Source organism: Lathamus discolor, chromosome 2, assembly GCF_037157495.1.
Source record: "Lathamus discolor isolate bLatDis1 chromosome 2, bLatDis1.hap1, whole genome shotgun sequence".
NCBI classification, from domain to species: domain Eukaryota; kingdom Metazoa; phylum Chordata; class Aves; order Psittaciformes; family Psittacidae; genus Lathamus; species Lathamus discolor.
Window position 1 is genome coordinate 60,361,085 of NC_088885.1, and position 19,346 is coordinate 60,380,430.

Genomic DNA, 19,346 nt, shown 5'->3' on the forward strand with positions numbered 1-19,346 from the left:
TGCAGCCCAGCATGACTTTATTCCATAGCGCGTTGTCCATACAAAACTACACCCCAAGCACTGTACAGAGCAGGATGGCACGGGGCGGGGGGCAGTAAAAATAAGCAGCGGGGGCCGGGGGAGCAGAGCAGCAGGCGGGGGGCTGGCAGCGGGGGGGCACGGCAGGGGGGCTGCTCCCCATCCTGTGCAGCAGGATTGTCCGGTGCAGGGAGCAGTGGGGGCCAAAGAGCATCCGTCCATAGCAGGGGCTGGCCCCGGGGATCCCCATGTGCCCCCGCTCCGGCCGGGCACCTCTATTTGGTAGGAAGCTGCGTGGCCGGCGCCTGCCCCCATGCCGGGGGGTGTCAGTCCATGGCGGAGCAGCCCCTAGTCCCCAGGGGGCATGATGCCAGAGGGCGGCAGCGGGGGGGCCCCCGCCTCAGCCCCGTGGACCCGCTGGTGATCCTTGAGGGATTCCTTGTAGCGGAAGCTGCGTCCGCAGGCCGGGCACTGGTAGGGCCGTTCTCCGGTGTGGATGCGCTGGTGCTTGAGCAGGTTCTGCTTGCGGATGAAGCTCTTGCCACAGGCGGCGCAGGCAAAGGGCCGCTCGCCCGTGTGCAGGCGCTGGTGGTTCTGCAGGTGCTCCTTGCGGCTGTAGCACTTGCCGCACTCGGTGCACTTGTAGGGCCGCTCGCCGCGGTGGATCATCTGGTGCCGCACCAGCCCCGAGTGGCAGTTGAAGCTCTTGCCGCACTCGGCGCAGGGGTAGGGGCGCTCGGCCGCGTGGCTCCGCTGGTGGATCCGCAGGCTCTTCTTCCCGCTGAAGCTCTTCCCGCACTCAGTGCAGCCGTGCGGCCGCTCCTCGGCAGGCCCCGGTGTCGCAGTGGGACCCGCTGCCTCGGCTCCCGGCCCCGGCTCTGAGCCCGGAGCTTTGCCCAGTCTGTGCTGTGCTGGTAGAGCCACCGCTGGAGCCGGTGTCACCGCTGCCTGTCCCTCAGCGTTCCCAAAGCCCGTGCTGGGGAAGAGCAGTTCCCCAGAGCTGCCTGGCAAACCCACCTCATCGGGGGGCTCGGCGTGGGGGCACCGCTCCTCTGTCTTCACCAGCAGCCCATCGCCTGCTGCAGGGGGGAAGACCCTAGTCAGCGGCTGCTGGGGACACCAGGGACGTCCCCAGCCCCAGCCCAGCCCCATGGGGCTGGCCTCAGCATCACTCACCAGGACCAGGGCCTGTCAGCATCTCCCTCTCCGGCAGCTCCCAGGGCTCGCGGACACAGGGCTCTTCCTCCTGCTTGATCCATGACAAGAAGTCATGGGCAGTGATCAGGGCGTCTGCGCCTGCAGGGAAGTACGGGGACAGGGACTCAGACACATCCTGCACCGGGCAGGCTGGGAGAGGCAGCGGCTCTAAAAAGCAGTGGCTGCTGCTGGCATTGGGCAGCCGGTGGGTGCGCGGCACAACCCCGGCCTCACCTGCGCAGGGGTCTGCCGGCATCGCCCGCTCCTCCGTGAACTGCTGCTCCCCAACGAAGGCCACCTCCTGTTTGATCCGGGACAGGATGTCGGAGGTGGAGATCAGTGACTCTGTTCACAAGGAGAGACTTGGCCAGTGCCAAGATGCAGCCACCCAGCGTGACCCATGACCAATACACCATAGATGTGGGACCCTGGTCTCTGACCACGTCGGATATCCCCATCCCGCAGCAGTTATTTGGCACCAAGTACCCCTGGGGGATTTGTGGCAATGGGTGACCTCAGGACAGCCCATAGGGATGGGTGATGATGGCACAGCAGAAGGGGATGGGCGACTGTGGGACAGCCCTTGGGGATGGGTGACTACAGCACAGCCAACAGGGACAGGTGACTGTGATGCAGCCCATGGGCTCTGGCATGACGTGGTGGCGGTGGGGAACACACGGATCTCCCAGTGACGGATGCCCAAGATCCCTGGCACATCAGTCACAGGGGATTTTCCAGAGTCACTCGTGATGGTCCCTGGTCACACAGCAGGGAGCGGAGTCTGGCCACAGCTTGGAAACTGGGCCTGGAGGTCTGGGACCACCAGGAAAACGGGAAGGATGCAAGCAGTGGGAAGAGGGAAACATAAGCTGGGAGGCAGCGAGGCCAGGGGCCGGTGTCTCACCCGCGCAGGCATCCGTCGGCAGCTCCCTCTGCTCCAGGTCCCTCTGCTCAGGGACACAAGGTCCCTCTGGGCGCTCGCTGCGGGGCTGTGCCTCGCTTCTAGAGAGGGCACCGTCTGCACAGGGAGAGAGCACGGATGGCACCAGCAGAAGGGCCCAGCCCACCCTCCCCATGCTGACGGGCAGAGAACCTGCCCGAATTCAGCAGGACCTCCGTGCTGGAGGCCTGGGTCGCATTGATTCTGGGGGGAAGAGAACCCACTGCAGCACCTTTGGGACAGGCAGCACATGGCGGCCCCGGCACAGCACAGCACATCATCCCATCCCTGTGCACCCGCATCCAGGACCCTTTGTGTTGATGCAGCTGGGAAAGGGGTGAGAAGGGATGTTTACCCAGGGAGATCAAAGACTCATAGTTCTCCTTCACCAGGTTATTGTACAGCTCTTTCTGCCACTCCTCCAAATTCTTCCACTCCTCCGCGGAGAAGTAGACAGCAATGTCAACAAACGTCACCGGTACCTGCAGGGATAAGCCCCCGGCAGCTCAGCAGCACCCACTCCCCTGGGGCTCTGAGTGTACCCATCCCATAGCCCCCCCAAGAGCCATTACCTTGGGGACCTCGCCCCGGGGGCCAGGGGGCAGGCGCAGCACCCAGAAGTTCCTATTCTTGAGGAGGTTCTCCACGTTCTCCAGGCGCCGCTGGAGCAGCCCGTACTCCTGGATGAGGGTGCCCAGCACAGCCCACTTGCTCTCCAGCTGGTTCCCAAACTCCATGGCCGTCTTCTCGCAGTCCAGGAGCTTCTTCTCGGCCGTGCCGGACCGACCCTCCAGGCTGAGCAGGCGGGTGGCAAGGAGGTCGATCTTCCTCTCCATCGCCTGCACCGTGGCCACCACGGTCCAGAGGGAGGCCTCGGCAGAGTGGAGCTGGGCCTCTCGCACGTGTGCCCGCTCCGGCAGCAGCGGTGGCTGCAGTGGCATCAGGTGAGGGGCCTCCACATTCCATTCCTGCACCTGGGATGTGGGGAGGGCGCAGGTGGGAGGGGGCCCACGGTCAGCCCCCCACTGGGTTGTGCCTGATTTTGGGCTGATTTGGGCCACCCACTGCCCAAAGGCGGCAGCACTACCCTCACCCTGCCCTCTTTGGCTGCAGGAAGGGTTCCCCCCATCTCCCCCAGCCCTGGGCACCTGGGGACCTGCCCTGCAGGCACCGCTGTGTATCCCAAATCAGCGATTTGACTGAGCAGGATTCGACCCCTGCAGTGGTTGGTTGGTCCTGCCCAGAAAAGGAAGGAGCTGCTGGGACCCCGTCTATGCACCAGAAGGAGACAGGGCAGATGGACGGAGCAGGACTGAGGGGATGGTGAGGGGCAGACAAGGCTGGGCTCTGCTCGACCAGTAGGTGAGGGAGGGATTGCAGAGTGACCACGGGGTCAGCACCGGTCACTGTCCCCGTGGGACACTGGCCAGCACCATCACCATGCTATGAGGGCAGAGGCCCCCACCCCAGTAACCCCCAGCCCCCACCCCTTGCTGACCCCCATCAGGCAGGATCCCCTCGGGATGGGGCCGGGGGCACGGGGCAGCCTGGACCGCGGATGCCCGGGGACATCCCGGGGACACACGGGGACATCCCGGGTCAGGGGTGCCGAGGGCATCCCGGGGCTGGAGAGCCTGCGGGAAGCATCCCGGGGGCACCGGGGCATCCCGCGGGCACGGGGACATCCCGGGTCGGAGGCGCCCAGCCACATGGTGGGGCCGGTCCCGGGGGTATCGCGGCGGCACCGGAGCACCCCGGGACAGGTCTCCGCGAGCGGCCCGGGGCTGGAGGGCGTGCGGGGTGGCCGGGGCTCCGCGGGCCGGGAGTGCCGGGGGGTCCCGGCCGGTCAGGCCCATGGCGGCGGCGGGGAGCGGCGCGGGGGCAGCGGCTCCGCCTCCGGTGCCGGTGCCGATGCCCCGGGCCGGGCCGGGCCGGGCGGCGCTTACCTGGGCGGGCGCCCACTCGGCCATGGCCCCGCGGTGCTGGGCCGGGCCCCGGCGGCTGGGCCCGGGCCGCGGCGGGGAGAGCGCGGAGCGGAGCGGGGCCGCGCTGCCGCCCGCCTCCGCGGCGGGGCCGGTAGCGGGGCCGGGACTGGAGCCGCTGTCGGTGCCTGCGCGCTGCGGGCCGGGCCCCGCCGCCCCGCCGAGGAGCCAGGGGCAGCCGGGGAATTGCATCCGCCTCCGCCGGGCTTCGCGGCAGCGGGCGGGGGAGCGGCGCCGAGCGCGGAGCACTGCCGCCTACCGGCACCGACACCCGGCAGCCCCGACACCGCTACTGCCACCGGCGCTACGGGCACCCCGGCACCGGCACTGCCACAGGCACCGAGGGCAGCGCTGGCACCGGCAGCAGCATCGGCACTAGCACGGGCACGCATCGGCACCGTCACTGCCACCGCCACCAGCACCAGCATCAGTATTGACACTAGCACGGATTCAGCATTGGCACCTGTGGCAGCATCAGCACTGGTATCGGCAGTGGCATGGGCATCAGCATTGGCACCACCACAGCCACTGCCCCACCACTGCCACTACCACTGGCATCAGTATCGGCACTAGCATGGGGAAGGCATTGGCACCGGCGTTGGCACAGGCATCAGTTGGCAGCAGCATCGGCATGAGCACCAGCACTGATACCAAGCCCCAGCAGCAGTATCAGCATCAGCACCAGTGTCAGCACTGTTGCCAGCATTGGCACCAAGACCTGGCACTGGCAGTGGTGCCAAATGTTGGTGCTGCTGCTGGCATCAACATCAGCACCAAGCCCCAGCCCAGGTACTGCCACCAAGCCTCTACCCTGACACCAGAACCAGCTGCGGCTCCGGTATCAGCACCGGCACGGTGGCCTGGTGGGTGCCCTGAGCCCAAAGTCCCCGGGCTACCCTGCTCTGGCTGCAGCTGGGCACTGCATCCCTGCCAGCACCGCAGGGTGACAGCCCGCAGGTGGCCGGTTGGGCAAGGGGGTGTCCCTCCAACCCCTGGGGACACTGTGCTGCTGGGACCCCTTCTCCCTCCAGCAAACACCCAGTGACACATGGAGGGCTGCAGGTTGAGGGCCTGGTGTGGGCAGAGGAACACACAGCCACTGCCAGCAGGACCCCTGCCCCGGCCAGAGGTGGATGTGAGACCCACGTGTGGGGATGTTCTGGTTTTGGGGACCCCCCCCCCCCCCAGCTCACCACAACCCTGGGACTTTTCAGTCTAAGTTCGAGGGGCTGGTGTCAGATCAGGGAAAAGCGTTAGGGTCCTGCCTTCGTGGAAACCTCCCGGGGAAAGCTCATGCTCCAGGGGCATAGGGGTTGGCACAGAGGGGGCTCCCCTCCACAGGACACGGAGAGGCTCGTCCCGGCCTCTGAGCAGAGAGGGCGGTGGGCCGAGAAGGGTTAACGGGCTGAGCAGGCATCACGGGAGCCCGCGCAGCCATTTCGCTTGGAGATGGGATGGCTCCTGCGTCTCTCCCAGTGCTGCGTCCCCCAGCTCGGGCACCTGAAGGGCCCTAAAACGCCTGTGCCTCTTTTCCATGGCCCAGCACCATCCTGGCTCCTGGGGCTGAGCCAGAGCCGCTGGCACCCACCAGAGCCTGGAGCAGGAGAAGCACTGAGGGTGGCGAGTGTGTCTCTGGGAGCGAGGGTACAAGCTGCTGGTGCCCCACAGGAATGATGTGGGACCCCAAAGGACATGGCTAAAAGCAGCATTCAGGGAGCTCAGTATCTCAGTGCAATTAAAGGTAGGGAGTAAGAAACGATGGTCTTTGGTAAAACAGAACACCAAAGAGCACGTGGAGGTGCTGCTGTCCTGCACTGCCCTCTCCACCCTGGTCCCAAGCGTGCCAGGATTTGGCTGCACCCCCTCACCAGGACTTCGGCACACAGCACCCCTGGCCCAGCAGGGACCAGGAGGGCTGCAGGGGACAGTGTTTGGTGATGGGGACCAGCAGACAGGCACAGCACAGTCATGGAAGCCTTGCTCCTTTGAGAAACTAGCAAATAAAGGCAGTTTACTGAGTTTTTTCACACCGCACCTGGCAACCAGTAGATCTGGATGGGAAGGAGCCAGCTCTTTCTGTCCCTACTGTGGAGGGATGGGGACCAGCTGCTCTCCCACCTTCCCTCTGGCTCTGGGTAGCAGGTTCTTGCTTATGGGGAGCAGGTGCATCCCAGGGACAGCTCTCCTGCTCGGGAACGTAAAGTCAGGGCTCCATGTTCATTGGTACCAGCTTTAGATGCTGTCAAGCCAGAGGGAATCCTAGAATGGTTTGGGTTGGAAGGGACCTCAAAGCTCACCCAGTTCCAACCCCCCGCCACGGGCAGGGTCGCCTTCCACTAGACCAGGTTGCTCCAAGCCCTGTCCAACCTGGCCTTGAACACTGCCAGGGATGGGGCAGCCACAGCTTCTCTGGGCAGCCTGTGCCAGGGCCTCACCACCCTCACAGGGATGATTTTTTCCCTAATGAATACTTCCTATCACTTTTTGTTTTTCCTTCTGGGAATTTATCCAGCCAATTCTGAACCAGTGTAAAGTCCCTGCACCTGCAGCATCTTCCTGCATGGGTGGCTCCAGCATAAGGAACCGCCGCACTAGGAACCCTGTCCTCCCTTCACTTGGAACCCGCTGCTCGCCAGATTTGCTCGGTGTCTCCCAGGCACCTGCTACACACCCGGTTCCAGTTCTGCTCCAAACTGGGGCAATGGGAAGTGCCTGGGGTACGGAATGTGTGGGCAGGGCCTGGATCTGCTTGGGAAGGGATGTAATAGGGTAGAGTGGAAATTACGCACAATAAACATGATAAAGCCAAACCTCCCCAACAACAGATGGAGCTTTCTGGGAAAGGGCTCTTTTTTTTTGGTTGCTTTGACTAAAAACCCACACAAAGAAAGGAAGATGATCCCTTCCCAAAAAGTGCTCATATCAGGCCTCTCTTTCTGTAGTTTCGTGTTTATTTGGGTGATGGCAGCACCCACAGCCCAGGAGGCACCAAGTGAACACACAGGATGAGACCCTTCATCTGCATCCAGCCGAGAGAGGGAGAAGCTCAGAGAAACTTTGAGGAGAAATAATCTTTTATCGGCATTAATCACAAAATGCCAGAGCTCTCAGTCTGCAAACCGGAGAAGGGAATCATAGAATCATAGAATCATAGAATCATAGAAGAGTTAGGGTTGGAAAGGACCTCGAGATCATCTAGTTCCAACCCCCCTGCCATGGGCAGGGACACCTCACACTAAACCATCCAACCAAAGGCAGAGGACGCTTCAGACAGCAATCCATCCTAGTTAAACCAGGAAGGGCAGAAAGGCCTCATGTGTGACTTCCTCACCTTGTTTGTACCACTCAGTGCTCTTCAACCTCAAACTGCTCTATTCTCAGGTGTGCTCCTGTCACTGCTACGCCTGGCGAGGCGCTACACAGCAGGGTGAGCTTTACACATTCGTTAATGCGTGGTTTAGTGTTAATTTGCACATTAAACATCACCTAAAGCTTGTTAAAAACAAATGGTGCTGGAAGCGCTCTCTGAGGAAATCCTCTCTTGCCAAAGATCTGGCATTTTTTTCCCCACTGCACAAACGGAAGAGTCTACAGTCTCTTGTACTTCCCTATGCGTGAATGTTATTTCTCAAGGCAAGCACACAGAGGCTCACCTTAGGCATCTTACTAAATAACAAAGACTACGGAAAACTCTTCCTGCTATAAGAGAATTCAGACAGTTTCCCAATGAGGAATTCAGAGAATCTCGTGATTTCCAGAAGTGCTCCTGGGAAAAGGCTCGGGTACGGAAGGGCAAGTTTCTGCAGCCCTTCCAACCTCAACTTCCCAAGGACCTCAGCAGGCACCACACTGAAGGACTACCCAATTGCTACCACTGGGGTCTTCTTGAAAACACGCTGCCTTGCTTTAGTGGTATTTTTGCACGAGGACTGGAAATGCAGTGTTTAAATACAGCTTCAGAAAGAACGGGTTTTGAAGTCCGTAACAGCATCTTGTGAAGGGAACTCTTGCACATGAACTCTCTGTTTAATCATTCTGAGCTATACAAAGGCTGAAGAAGGGCAAGATTCCCACTGGCAGCAGTGGAATGGGAAGGAGGGCTCTATATGAGAAACAAACCCAAAAGGACTTATCTTTTTTTAAGCTGGGTATCTGCATGGAATAGGCTTCCCAGGGAAGTGGTGGAATCGCCATCCCTGGCCGTCGCACCAGAGCCCTTTGCTTAAGGTGAGAGAAAACTGGTGCTACTGTTTCCAAATCATAGACAACGCATCTCTCCCCAGTTCTTCCACTGCTCCTTTCTCGGTACACAACTCATGTTAGGATGGTTTGACTCCAGATTTCCCCAGCGCAACTGAATATTTACCAGTTAAATGAGCATCAAACATGCTCTACACAAGCACAGCTCCTGTAGCTGTTCCCCACTGCCATGTCCACAGCTAACACAAGGAGCCAGCCTCTCCATGCTTCCCACAGGGGAGACACCTCACTTTACTGCTGAATCTTTTTGACATTTTTTGCTTCCTTTTGTGGTTTAAGATTTGCTCTGTACTTTATGCAAGTAAAACTCTACACACTGCCATCATGTTGGCTAGCACACTGCCTTTGTGGCTTTCCATCTCCATTTAATCTCAGTTTCCACTTAAACCTCTAAACAAGGTGATCATTTCTTTCCAGTGAGGTCTTAGGGAGTTCTTCCCTGTGAGGGTGGTGAGGGCCTGGCACAGGTTGCCCAGAGAGTTCCCTGGCAGTGTTCAAGGCCAGGTTGGATGGGGCTGTAAGTGGAAGGTGTCCCTGCCCATGGCAAGGTGTTAGAACTGGATGAGCTTTAAGGTTCCTTCCAACCCAAACCAGTCTGTGATACTATGAAGAATAAAAGAAAAGCTGTCCCAAGGGCAGTTAAGAGAAAGAAATAGTGAGAAGCCAACAATAAAGGGTTTTCTGGACATTTCTTCTGTAATGGAGGAGTCAGGGATCCCCTGGGGCCAAGTGTATTCCCTCCATCGCCTTCAGAACGTATTGAACCCCACCACAGAACCGGCTGTTTCTTGCTCTGCTGCTCCTCAAGTGAAGTTGAGGACATTGACTTTGCTCCTGGACTCAAAGTGGCTGCTAAGCCACTTTTTCACTCTTTGCCCTCAACTGCAGTAAGGGAAAATGTGGAATAGCAGCAGCCTGGGGGCAGACGACACATAGTCTTTAAACAAACACCATCTGCCAATCTTCCCCCTGGAGCTGAAGCCACCACTTTCTTTGGTTTACAACATGACATTGCCTACACATTGCACACACGTTAAGAATACACCCATGGTCTGTTCCAGAACCTCAGTAATTAAACTGGCACCTCTCTCCCTAGTAAAGAGATGTTTGAAGCAACTGATTCTGGTCACGATTTCCATGTGAGAGCACTCTAACTGCTGCTCTCCTGCAACTCCAGCTGCTGAGCTTTTTTCCTTTAGTTGCTATTTTTACATCAACCATGACCACTCTTCTTAACCTCAGCTCTCAGAGGCTCCACTTCCTGCTCACAGCTCTGCAATCCCGTTCTGACCATGCCATTTTCCTCAGCCTTCTCGTACCTGAAGAACTTCCAGCATTCCTTTGCATTAATATGGACATTCTCCAGCATGTGCTGGTTGGTACATCAGATGTATTTAGCAATGCTTTTGGTACAGTCCAGACTGCTCTACATGCTCCTTTCAGGTATGAATCATCTAGCTGCTAATTAAAAACAGCTCCTAATCAATGAATGCCAGGCTGGCACCAACCAGACACCTTTCATGCTTGAACTTGATGCGGTTTAGTAAAACTGTTTTATCCTAAAGCTTCCCCTATAATCACTATACAACTATAAAACACCATCCCAACAGGCTGAGAGAGCTGGGCTTGTTCCACCTGGGGAAAAGAGAAGGCTCCAGGGACACCTTAGAGCAGCTTCCAGTGCCTGAAGGGGCCAACAAGAAAGCTGGAGAGGGGCTTTTGACAAGGGCAGGTAGGGACAGGACAAGGGGGAATGGCTTTAAACTGGCAGAGGGGAGACTGAGATGAAACATAAGGAAGAAGTTCTTGCCTGTGAGGGTGGTGAGGCCCTGGCACAGGGTACCCAGAGAAGCTGTGGCAGTGTTCAAGGCTAGGCTGGACGGGACTTGGAGCAACCTGGTCTAGCAGAAGGTGTTCCTGCCCATGGCAGGGGTTTGGAACTGGATGATCTTCAAGTTCATTCCAACCCAAACCATTCTGTGGTTCTATAATCTTGGCACAGAGAGGGTTTTTTTGATAACTGGATGGAATAACCCATCCCAGCAAGATTTGGCACACTGACTACATGGGTACATGATGCGTTTGCAAACGATTAGTGAGTCTCGGTTTTCCCCCAAAACTTTTCACATTCCATACACTTTCATGTCCTCTCTCCTGTGTGAGTTCTCTGGTGTCACATCAGGTCTATGTGGCGACCAAAGCTTTTACTGCAGTTTGTGCACATGTACGAGGACACTCAAGCCCTTTTGGTGTGAATTTGCTTATGTTTTTGAAGCCCAATTTTCAATTTACGGGTCTTATGACATTCCATGCACAGATACAGGCGTTCTCCTGCATGGGTTTGCCGATAACAAAGGATCTCCTTGAATTCACTGGGATCTCCTTCCTCAAGAGAGCTGTCACCTCTTCAGTTTCCTGTTGGATTTGCCTGACTCGTGCTGAATTCTGATGACTCTCAGATGTTAGCCCCTTGAATGAAATTGGGCAGCTCAGGTCCTGGGATCCTCCCAGGAATGACACACGCAGTTCTGTACTTCCCACACTCTGCATGACTCTGCAGCTTGGATCTGATCACAGCAAAGCCTGGAACAACAAGATTCCAAACGTTCCCTTTACCTGATGTGTTGTAACATAAATCTCCAAAGAACAATTCCTGCTATGTCCATGGCTATGTCCATACAAAGAAAACAAGTTTGGGATAAAAAAGCAGGCATGAGCCACAGTCCCTCTTCCTCTAATGCTACCAGCCTGTACGATTTCAATGTGTTTTCTGTTTAATTTCTGATGGGTCTCACCCACACCTGCACTAAAACTTGCAGGGATTTCCCTTTCCCCCAGATCTCATTGATCCTTGATGTGCAGCACCTTGTGTGCCTGGATGCTGCTTTTGGAAGGAGGATGGTCTGTACAAGAAATAGAACATGGAAAACATAGAATAGACTCCATGACTAGAATCATAGAATCGTAGCATGGTTTGGGTTGGAAGGGACCTTAAAGCTCATCCAGTTCCAACCTCAAATGATGGTGATTATTCTCCTCTGTTTTTTTTCCCTATTATTACAAAGATATTTCCTAACCTACTTCATTGTACGGATGTAGTCAAAGGGTACGTTGTGCAACAAGCAGCCCTGAAGAGAGCTTTTTGTCAGCCTGTTCCCTTCAAGTCTCTGTGCCCTGTACTTTTGCCCTTGCTTTGTAACATGAGCCATTTTTATTCGTTTACATGAAAAATACTGCCTTTTCCTTTCTCAAGGGACAACATTTTCCTGCTTGTTCCTAGAACTGTACCAAAAGACTCCGTGATGCTGTTTTCCAGCACACACCTGAATATCCCACTGTCTAACAGCACATCTCTTACACTGGGGAAAGGTCCAACAAAAGGACATGTGCAGCTGCTCTGGCATCTAAGAGGGTGGCTGGGAAGCAACGGAGAAGCGTTCGTCTTCCATTTTAGAATCATAGAATAGTTAGGGTTGGAAACGACCTTAAGATCATCAAGTTCCAATCCCCCTGCCATAGGCAGGGACACCTCACACTAAACCATCTCACCCAAGGCTTCGTCCAACCTGGCCTTGAACACTGCCAGGGATGGAGCACTCACAACCTCCCTGGGCAACCCATTCCAGTGCCTCACCACCCTAACAGGAAAGAACTTCTTCCTTGTATCCAAACTAAGCTTTCCCTGTTTAAGTTTTAACCCGTTACCCCTTGTCCTGTCACTACAGTCCCTAATGAAGAGTCCCTCCCCAGCATCCCTATAGGCCCCCTTCAGATACTGGAAGGCTGCTATGAGGTCTCCACGCAGCCTTCTCTTCTCCAGGCTGAACAGCCCCAACTTCCTCAGCCTGTCTTCATACGGGAGGTGCTCCAGTCCCCTGATCATCCTCGTGGCCCTCCTCTGGACTTGTTCCAGCAGTTCCATGTCCTTTTTATGTTGAGGACACCAGAACTGCACACAATGCTCCAGGTGAGGTCTCACAAGAGCAGAGTAGAGGGGCAGGATCACCTCCTTCGACCTGCTGGTCACGCTCCTTTTGATGCAGCCCAGGATACGGTTGGCTTTCTGGGCTGCGAGCGCACACTGAAGCCAGCTCATGTTCATTTTCTCATCGACCAGCACCCCCAAGTCCTTCTCTGCAGGGCTGCTCTGAATCTCTTCTTTACCCAATCTGTAGCTGTGCCTGGGATTGCTTCAACCCAGGTGTAGGACCTTGCACTTGGCATGGTTAAACTTCATGAGGTTGGCATCAGCCCACCTTACAAGCGTGTCGAGGTCCCTCTGGATGGCATCCTTTCCCTCCAGCGTATCAACCGAACCACACAGCTTGGTGTCATCGGCAAACTTGCTGAGGGCGCACTCAATCCCACTGTCCATGTCAGCGACAAAGATGTTAAACAAGACCGGTCCCAACACCGATCCCTGAGGGACACCACTCGTTACTGGTGTCCAGCCGGACATCGAGCCATTGACCACAACTCTTTGTGTGCGGCCATCCAGCCAGTTCTTTATCCACCGAGTGGTCCATCCATCAAACTGATGTCTCTCCAATTTAGAGAGAAGGATGTTGTGTGGGACAGTGTCGAACGCTTTGCACAAGTCCAGGTAGATGACATCAACTGCTCTACCCCTGTCCATCAGTTCTGTAGCCCCATCACAGAAGGCCACCAGATTGGTCAGGCAGGATTTCCCCTTAGTGAAGCCATGCTGGCTGTCACCAAGCACCTTGTTGTTTTTCATGTGCCTTAGCATGCCTTCCAGGAGAATGTGCTCCAAGATTTTGCCAGGCACAGAGGCGAGACTGACTGGTCTGTAATTCCCCGGGTCTTCCATTTTCCCCTTCTTGAAAATGGGGGTTATATTTCCCTTTTTCCAGTCGGCGGGAATTTCACCTGACTGCCATGATTTTTCAAATACGATGGCCAGTGGCTTAGCAACTTCATTCACCAGCTCCTTCAGGACCCGCGGATGGATTCCATCAGGTCCCACGGACTTGTGCACGTTCAGGCTCTTAACATGGTCTTGAACCAGATCCTCTCCTACAGCGGGCCCAAGGTCTTCATTCTCACAGTCCCTGCGTCTACCTTCTAAGAACTGGGTGGTGCAGTCAGAGCCTTTGCCAGTGAAGACCGAGGCAAGGAAGTCATTCAGAACCTCAGCCTTCTCCAAATCCTGTGTAGCCAGTTCTCCCGAAAGCTTCCTCAGGGGGCTTATTTTGTCCCTAGTCTGTTTTTTGTTTGCTACGTACCTGTGGAATCCCTTCCTGTTATCCTTAACATCCCTGGCTAGGATGTTAACTAACTGGGCCTTAGCCTTCCTAACCTGGTCCCTAGCTTCCCGGACAACATCCCTGTACTCTACCCAGGCCGCCTGTCCTTGCTTTCATTCTTTATAAGCCTCTTTTTTCCTCTGAAGTTTCCTCAGCAGCTCCTTATCCATCCAAGGAGGTCTCCTGGCCCTCCTGCTGCACTTCCTTCTAGTTGGGATGCAGCACTCCTGAGCTTGTAGCAGGTGATCCTTGAATATCAACCAACAGTATTGGGCCCCCCCTGCCCTCCAGGGCTATATCCCATGGAACCTTACTAAGCAGGCTCCTGAAGAGGCCAAAGTCTGCTCTTTTGAAGTCCAGGGCAGTGAGCTTGCTGCCCGCTCTTCTCACTCTCCTGGGGATCTCGAATTCGACCATCCCATGGTCGCTGCATCCAAGGCTGCCCTGGAGTACCACATTCTCAACAAGCCCTTCCCTGTTGGTGAGCACAAGGTCAAGCATGGCACCTCTCCTTGTCGGCTCCTCTATTACTTGCAGAAGGAAGTTGTCTTCCACACAATCGAGGAACCTCCTGGATTGCTTGTGCCATGTAGTGCCATCATTCCAACAGATGTCAGCGTGGTTGAAATCCCCAATGAGAACAAGGGCCTGCGAGCGTGAGGCTTTTCCTATCTGTCTGTAGAGTGCTCCATCCACAGGTTCTCCTTGATCAAGCGGCCTGTAACAGATCCCCACAGTAATGTCTCCCACAGCTGTTCTCCCTTTAACCCTGACCCACAAACTCTCTGTAAACTGCTCACCTGCCCCTAGACAGATTTCCATACTCTCCAGCCTATCCCTAACATAAAGGGCAACTCCCCCTCCCCGCCTGCCAGGCCCCTCTTTTCTAAAGAGCCTGTAACCTTCCATCCCAACACTCCAGCCATAGGAGCCATCCCACCATGTTTCTGTGATGCCTATTATATCATACCCCCGTAGACGTGCACACATCTCTAATTGCTCTTGTGAAGGATTTTCTTTAGATTTTCTTTAGATATTCCAGAAGTCCAAAAGATTGGAAAGTGGAAGTTCAAAGGTGGAAGGTCTCAGATTGATTCCAGCCTCAAAACCCAATTCAGCTCCCCAGTGCTGTATGTTCTGATTCGTTCTAGCTGTCTTTCTGATATATGAACTTATCTTCCACCAGCTAATTCCTCCTCCTGCGATGCACAGCACATATTATTTTAGCAGAGCAGAACTGTAGAAAAAACAGAGGCAGCTGTCTGCAGCCTCTAGCTTTTCTACTGTAAAAACCCCAGAGGGTATGTAAAGAATTGGAAGAGAAATGGGTTAAATTGTCTCTTTATTCCATGTCATTTCAAATTTGGAAGTGCAGATATAGCACACAGATATAGCAGGGGTAGCTCTATCAGCAATTCTTAAACCCTACTGAAGAGCATCACAAAGCAGAAACTGGAGTATGTGATAACACAGGCTCCTGGGGTTCACAGCACTTCTGTTCCTCCGGTACAGAAGACACATAAAAGCACTTTTAGCCCTTAATTACAGCAGGTTCTTCTATTTACCAAGGAATTACCTGAATGCTGAGGACCCAGTGGGGGCTCACACCTTTAAATTTAAGGAAAAAATCATGACTTCAAACAAATGTATAGCTGGGCACTCAAAACTGACTGGTAAGACTTCTTCATTTTCTAGGGCATCATCATCACAGAAGCACAAACCCCCCTGCAGCCCTGCATCCAGCTCTGGGGACCCCAGCACAGGAAGGATGTGGAGTTGTTGGAGCAAGTCCAGAGGAGGCCACAAAGATGCTCCAAGGGCTGGAGCACCTCTGCTATGGAGACAGGCTGAGAGAGCTGGGCTTGTTCAGCCTCCAGAAGAGAAGGCTCCGGGGAGACCTTAGAGCAGCTTCCAGTGCCTAAAGGGGCCAGCAAGAAAGCTGGAGAGGGGCTTTTGACAAGGGCAGGTAGGGACAGGACAAGGGGGAATGGATTTAAACTGACAGAGGGGAGACTGAGATGAAACATAAGCAAGAAGTTCTTGCCTGTGAGGGTGGTGAGGCCCTGGCACAGGGTGCCCAGAGAAGCTGTGGCTGCCCCATCCCTGGCAGTGTTCAAGGCCAGGTTGGACACAGGGGCTTGGAGCAACCTGGTCTAGTGGAAGGTGTCCCTGCCTGTGGCAGGGGGTTGGAACTGGATGAGCTTTAAGGCCCCTTCCAACCCAAACCATGATGATCCTGTGATACACCCAGGCGGTGGTCTTGGAGCAGTCAGGAAAGTGAGTGTCCTTCAGTCTTTAAAGACTGTGGAGCTTATCTTCTCTCACAAAGATTCAGAAGTATCTAAAGCTTAATTCACAAGAAATCAACAGATTTGAGGAATGACTATTAGACAGGAGCCAGGTCAGGAACAGCATGCCTTCAGGCCTTCAGCGAGAAATGGAAAGCTAACCTTTGTTGTTTAACCCAGTGTGGTTAAAGACTTGTAATTCTCCTTTATCACCTTCTGGTAAAGCTCTTTCTGCCAATCTTCCCATCAAACATCCCAGGGACCTAAACCAAAGCAATCAGTAACTACGGCCACCATCCTCAAAAGCCCTTTTCTTCAAACAGCAGTAAGGAAGCAGTCCGCAGCCAACTGCTTCTAGCCCTGTTGTACTGTTAGGTACCACACTGCGTACGACCAGCAGACTAATTAAGGACTTTATATAATTAAGGCCTTCATATATGAATCTCCTACTGTTACTTCTGCACATAGCTCAGAATGAGTAAAATGACTTTAGAATAATGTGACTCAGCTGAAGCAACGGCTTTCTGTAATGGCTGGGTCAAAAATGAGTCTTAAACCAATAAATACCTGTGGTTGCCACTGATACTCAGTGCCGTCAGGGAATGTAGCTCTTCCTTTCACTGCAAACCAGAAAATACTCCAGAGGGTATTTTAAACGAGCCCTGAGGCAGTGCCACAGGCTGTCAGGGTTCTTCCCTAATAATAAATGTTAACACAAGTGACAAATTAAGCTCTATGAATACTGAGAGATTAATACTGGGGGGTTTTCTGTGGGGATGAATTTGCTGCGATGTCTTACATGCGGTATACATATGTTGAAGCTGCACTTTATAGCCAAGTACGGTGTTTGTGCGTGCTTGCCTTTGAGCCTGTTTTAATTTGCCTTCCAATCTAACGCCCATCTTGCTGGCTGAGACATTTTGCAGCTCACGTCATGTATAAACTCAATTGTACGCATCTGCTGCCAAGGGAAATAATTAAGTTCCATCGATTTGTCGCTAGATGGGATCACAGCCCCAGTTAAATACACAGGGGAGAAGGCTGAGCGGAAGTTCAGCCCTCGGCTCAGCCCCAGCCACCCACACTGTGGGCACCAACAGGTCACCTCGGTGACTCCAAAGGAAGTTTTTCCAAGCATGAGGAGTGTCATGTACAAATACAGGTCTGTGGGGACTGAGCTCTTTCCGCAGTGTGACGCGGGACTACATTTCCAGCAAACAGCAGATTTGCTCCCGAGGATGCTGGAGAAGGACTCTTCATCAGGGACCATAGTGATAGGACAAGGGGTAATGGGTTCAAACTTAAACAGGGGAAGTTCAGGTTAGATGTAAGGAAGAAGTTCTTTACTGTGAGGGTGGGGAGGCACTGGAATGGGCTGCCCAAGGAAGGTGTGAATGCTCCATCGCTGGTGGTGCTCAAGGCCAGGCTGGACAGAGCCATGGGCAGTATGGTCTAGTGTGAGGTGTCCCAGCCCATGGCACAGGGGTTGGAACTGGGGTCCTTAGGTCTTAGGTCCTTGGTCTTAGGGTCCTTTCCAACCCAAACCATTCTGTGGTGCTATGATTTAGGCATAACAGTGGAATTTGACTGCAAAGAGCACCAAGATGCCTTTTAATTCCCAGTGCCACCTCTGCGTTCTGCATTCTAACCATAACCCTAACCTGTACCCCATACTGCTGCTCCCCTGAAGGGCTCCACGTGCAAATCTTCTTTTTATTTAAGGGAAATAAAGACAACAGCAAACATTTCAATTACCCTTAAAGGCTCAGGATTCTGGATTTGTTTCCGAGATTTATTACTTATCCCACCACAGAAACTCCGCGGCGTGCTGACGAGCCAGTTCCCATCTTCCCCCCAAAGGAATTTTTTGGGAATGGCTTCTTTCAGCTGCCGTCAGTTTTTTCTCATTTTTAAGGGCTCAGTTTCAAAAGCACTGTCCTCAAAGTGCTTCAGACATAACCGCTGGTGCTTGGGTGGCGTTCCCACATCCCAGCCCATGTTGGAATCCACTGCTTCGGGAGAGGCTTATTTTGTAGAGGAAAACCATAGGAAGTCACGGCGCTGTTCTTGTACGTGGTGGCATTCTGACAGTTCAGCACCGAGCAATAAACCATTGTAAAATGGGAAACAGGCACAAATCCCTAAATAACAAGCCAGGAAGAGGGTTTAAAGAGTTTCAAATGAACTTTGGTATTAAATGGGATAAAACTTCTCAAGAAAACATATGGGTTTAAAAGACACAAAGAGTTGAGGTCATTGAGATGTGAAACACGGCGCTGAACTTCATTGCTGGAGACATGGAGCCAATGCCTGCGGCAGACGGAGAGCAGGAGCCAGGTCTCCTTTCACACACTGCTTCCCTCCTTCAAAGCCACGTGTAGAATCTGAAAGGCAAAAACCTTTAAAATCAGCATAACAGACTATTAGGATGCAGATTTACATTTAAAGCAACTTCTGCTATGAAGACACATATGGATATGCTTCCTTAATCTGCATATCCATGAGGAATACTCCCACGTGCCACAACAAAGCTCGTTGTGGTTATTCAGAATGCAACAACAGAAGGGCAACAGCCCAGTAACATCGAGGCTTGGATTTATAGGTGGGGTCTGAAACAGGATTTTCCCTTTGCATGGGCTGCAGGAGGCAACCTTGGGATGTCGGTCGGAGAGGAGATCCTTGGAGAGGCACGTTGAAAAGAGGAGAAAACCGCACAGGGGCACTGCTAGGAAAGGGAGAGAACAGAAATCATCAGAGCATGCACCTGCAAGAAGAACCAGGAAGACAACGGGGCTCTAGGCAGAGCGCACGGGGGAGTGTTTCTGGAACACGGATGGGATGCTCCACGACACATTCTGGTATCGGATATAGAAGGAAATCATTCACCCCTGTGCCAGGGCACTGGGACAAACAGGAGCCCTGCCGCGGACCCCACTCACCACCCATTCCTGAGCACCAGCGCCCAGCGGGTCAGGAGATCTTTGCTCCCCGAGGGCCGACATCTGAGCTCCGTTAAACTGACGCTGGAGGAAACCACGGCTCCCTCCCTTGTGCAGCAGCCGCTGCTGCCTTCCCCTGCGTGCCCCGGCAGTGTCCGTGCCCCCCCAATGCAGCTCAGCCCGGCCCCGCAGCCCGACCAGCGGCACGGCCGCAAGCCCCTCCGCGGCGCCACGCCACGCCCCTCGCCCTGGCTGCAGCCAATCGGGCGCGGCGCCGGCCTCCACGAGCAGAAAGCCCTGGGCTGGGCCAGCGCAGCCCACTTTTCCTCGCCATTGGCCTGTCACTCCTCGCCTCCGCCCTCCCATTGGCGAACCGGCGTCACGACAACCAATCACCGCGGGCACGTGCGGCGCGGCCTCCACGAGGGAGGTGGGGCAGATAGATTCATTCCCAT

At 54.6% G+C, this 19,346-nt stretch overlaps 1 protein-coding gene and 1 long non-coding RNA gene across 2 annotated transcripts; both read right to left on the minus strand.

Annotated features, from left to right (window-relative positions):
* On the minus strand, positions 1–4,361 carry LOC136008184 (zinc finger protein 282-like). The gene is made up of 7 exons (XM_065667053.1): positions 4,102–4,361; positions 2,728–3,129; positions 2,511–2,637; positions 2,120–2,233; positions 1,450–1,560; positions 1,195–1,314; positions 1–1,097 (listed from the first exon to the last, which is right to left on the minus strand). Exons 1-7 carry the CDS (start codon positions 4,327–4,329, stop codon positions 367–369), a joined length of 1,833 nt encoding a protein of 610 aa, XP_065523125.1. The 5' UTR covers positions 4,330–4,361; the 3' UTR covers positions 1–366.
* Positions 4,362–18,117: 13,756 nt separating this feature from the next.
* Positions 18,118–19,106, minus strand: LOC136008204 (uncharacterized). The gene is made up of 2 exons (XR_010610015.1): positions 18,717–19,106; positions 18,118–18,336 (listed from the first exon to the last, which is right to left on the minus strand). It is a non-coding gene; the product is annotated as an uncharacterized LOC136008204 (long non-coding RNA).
* Between the last annotated feature and the right edge of the window lie 240 nt (positions 19,107–19,346).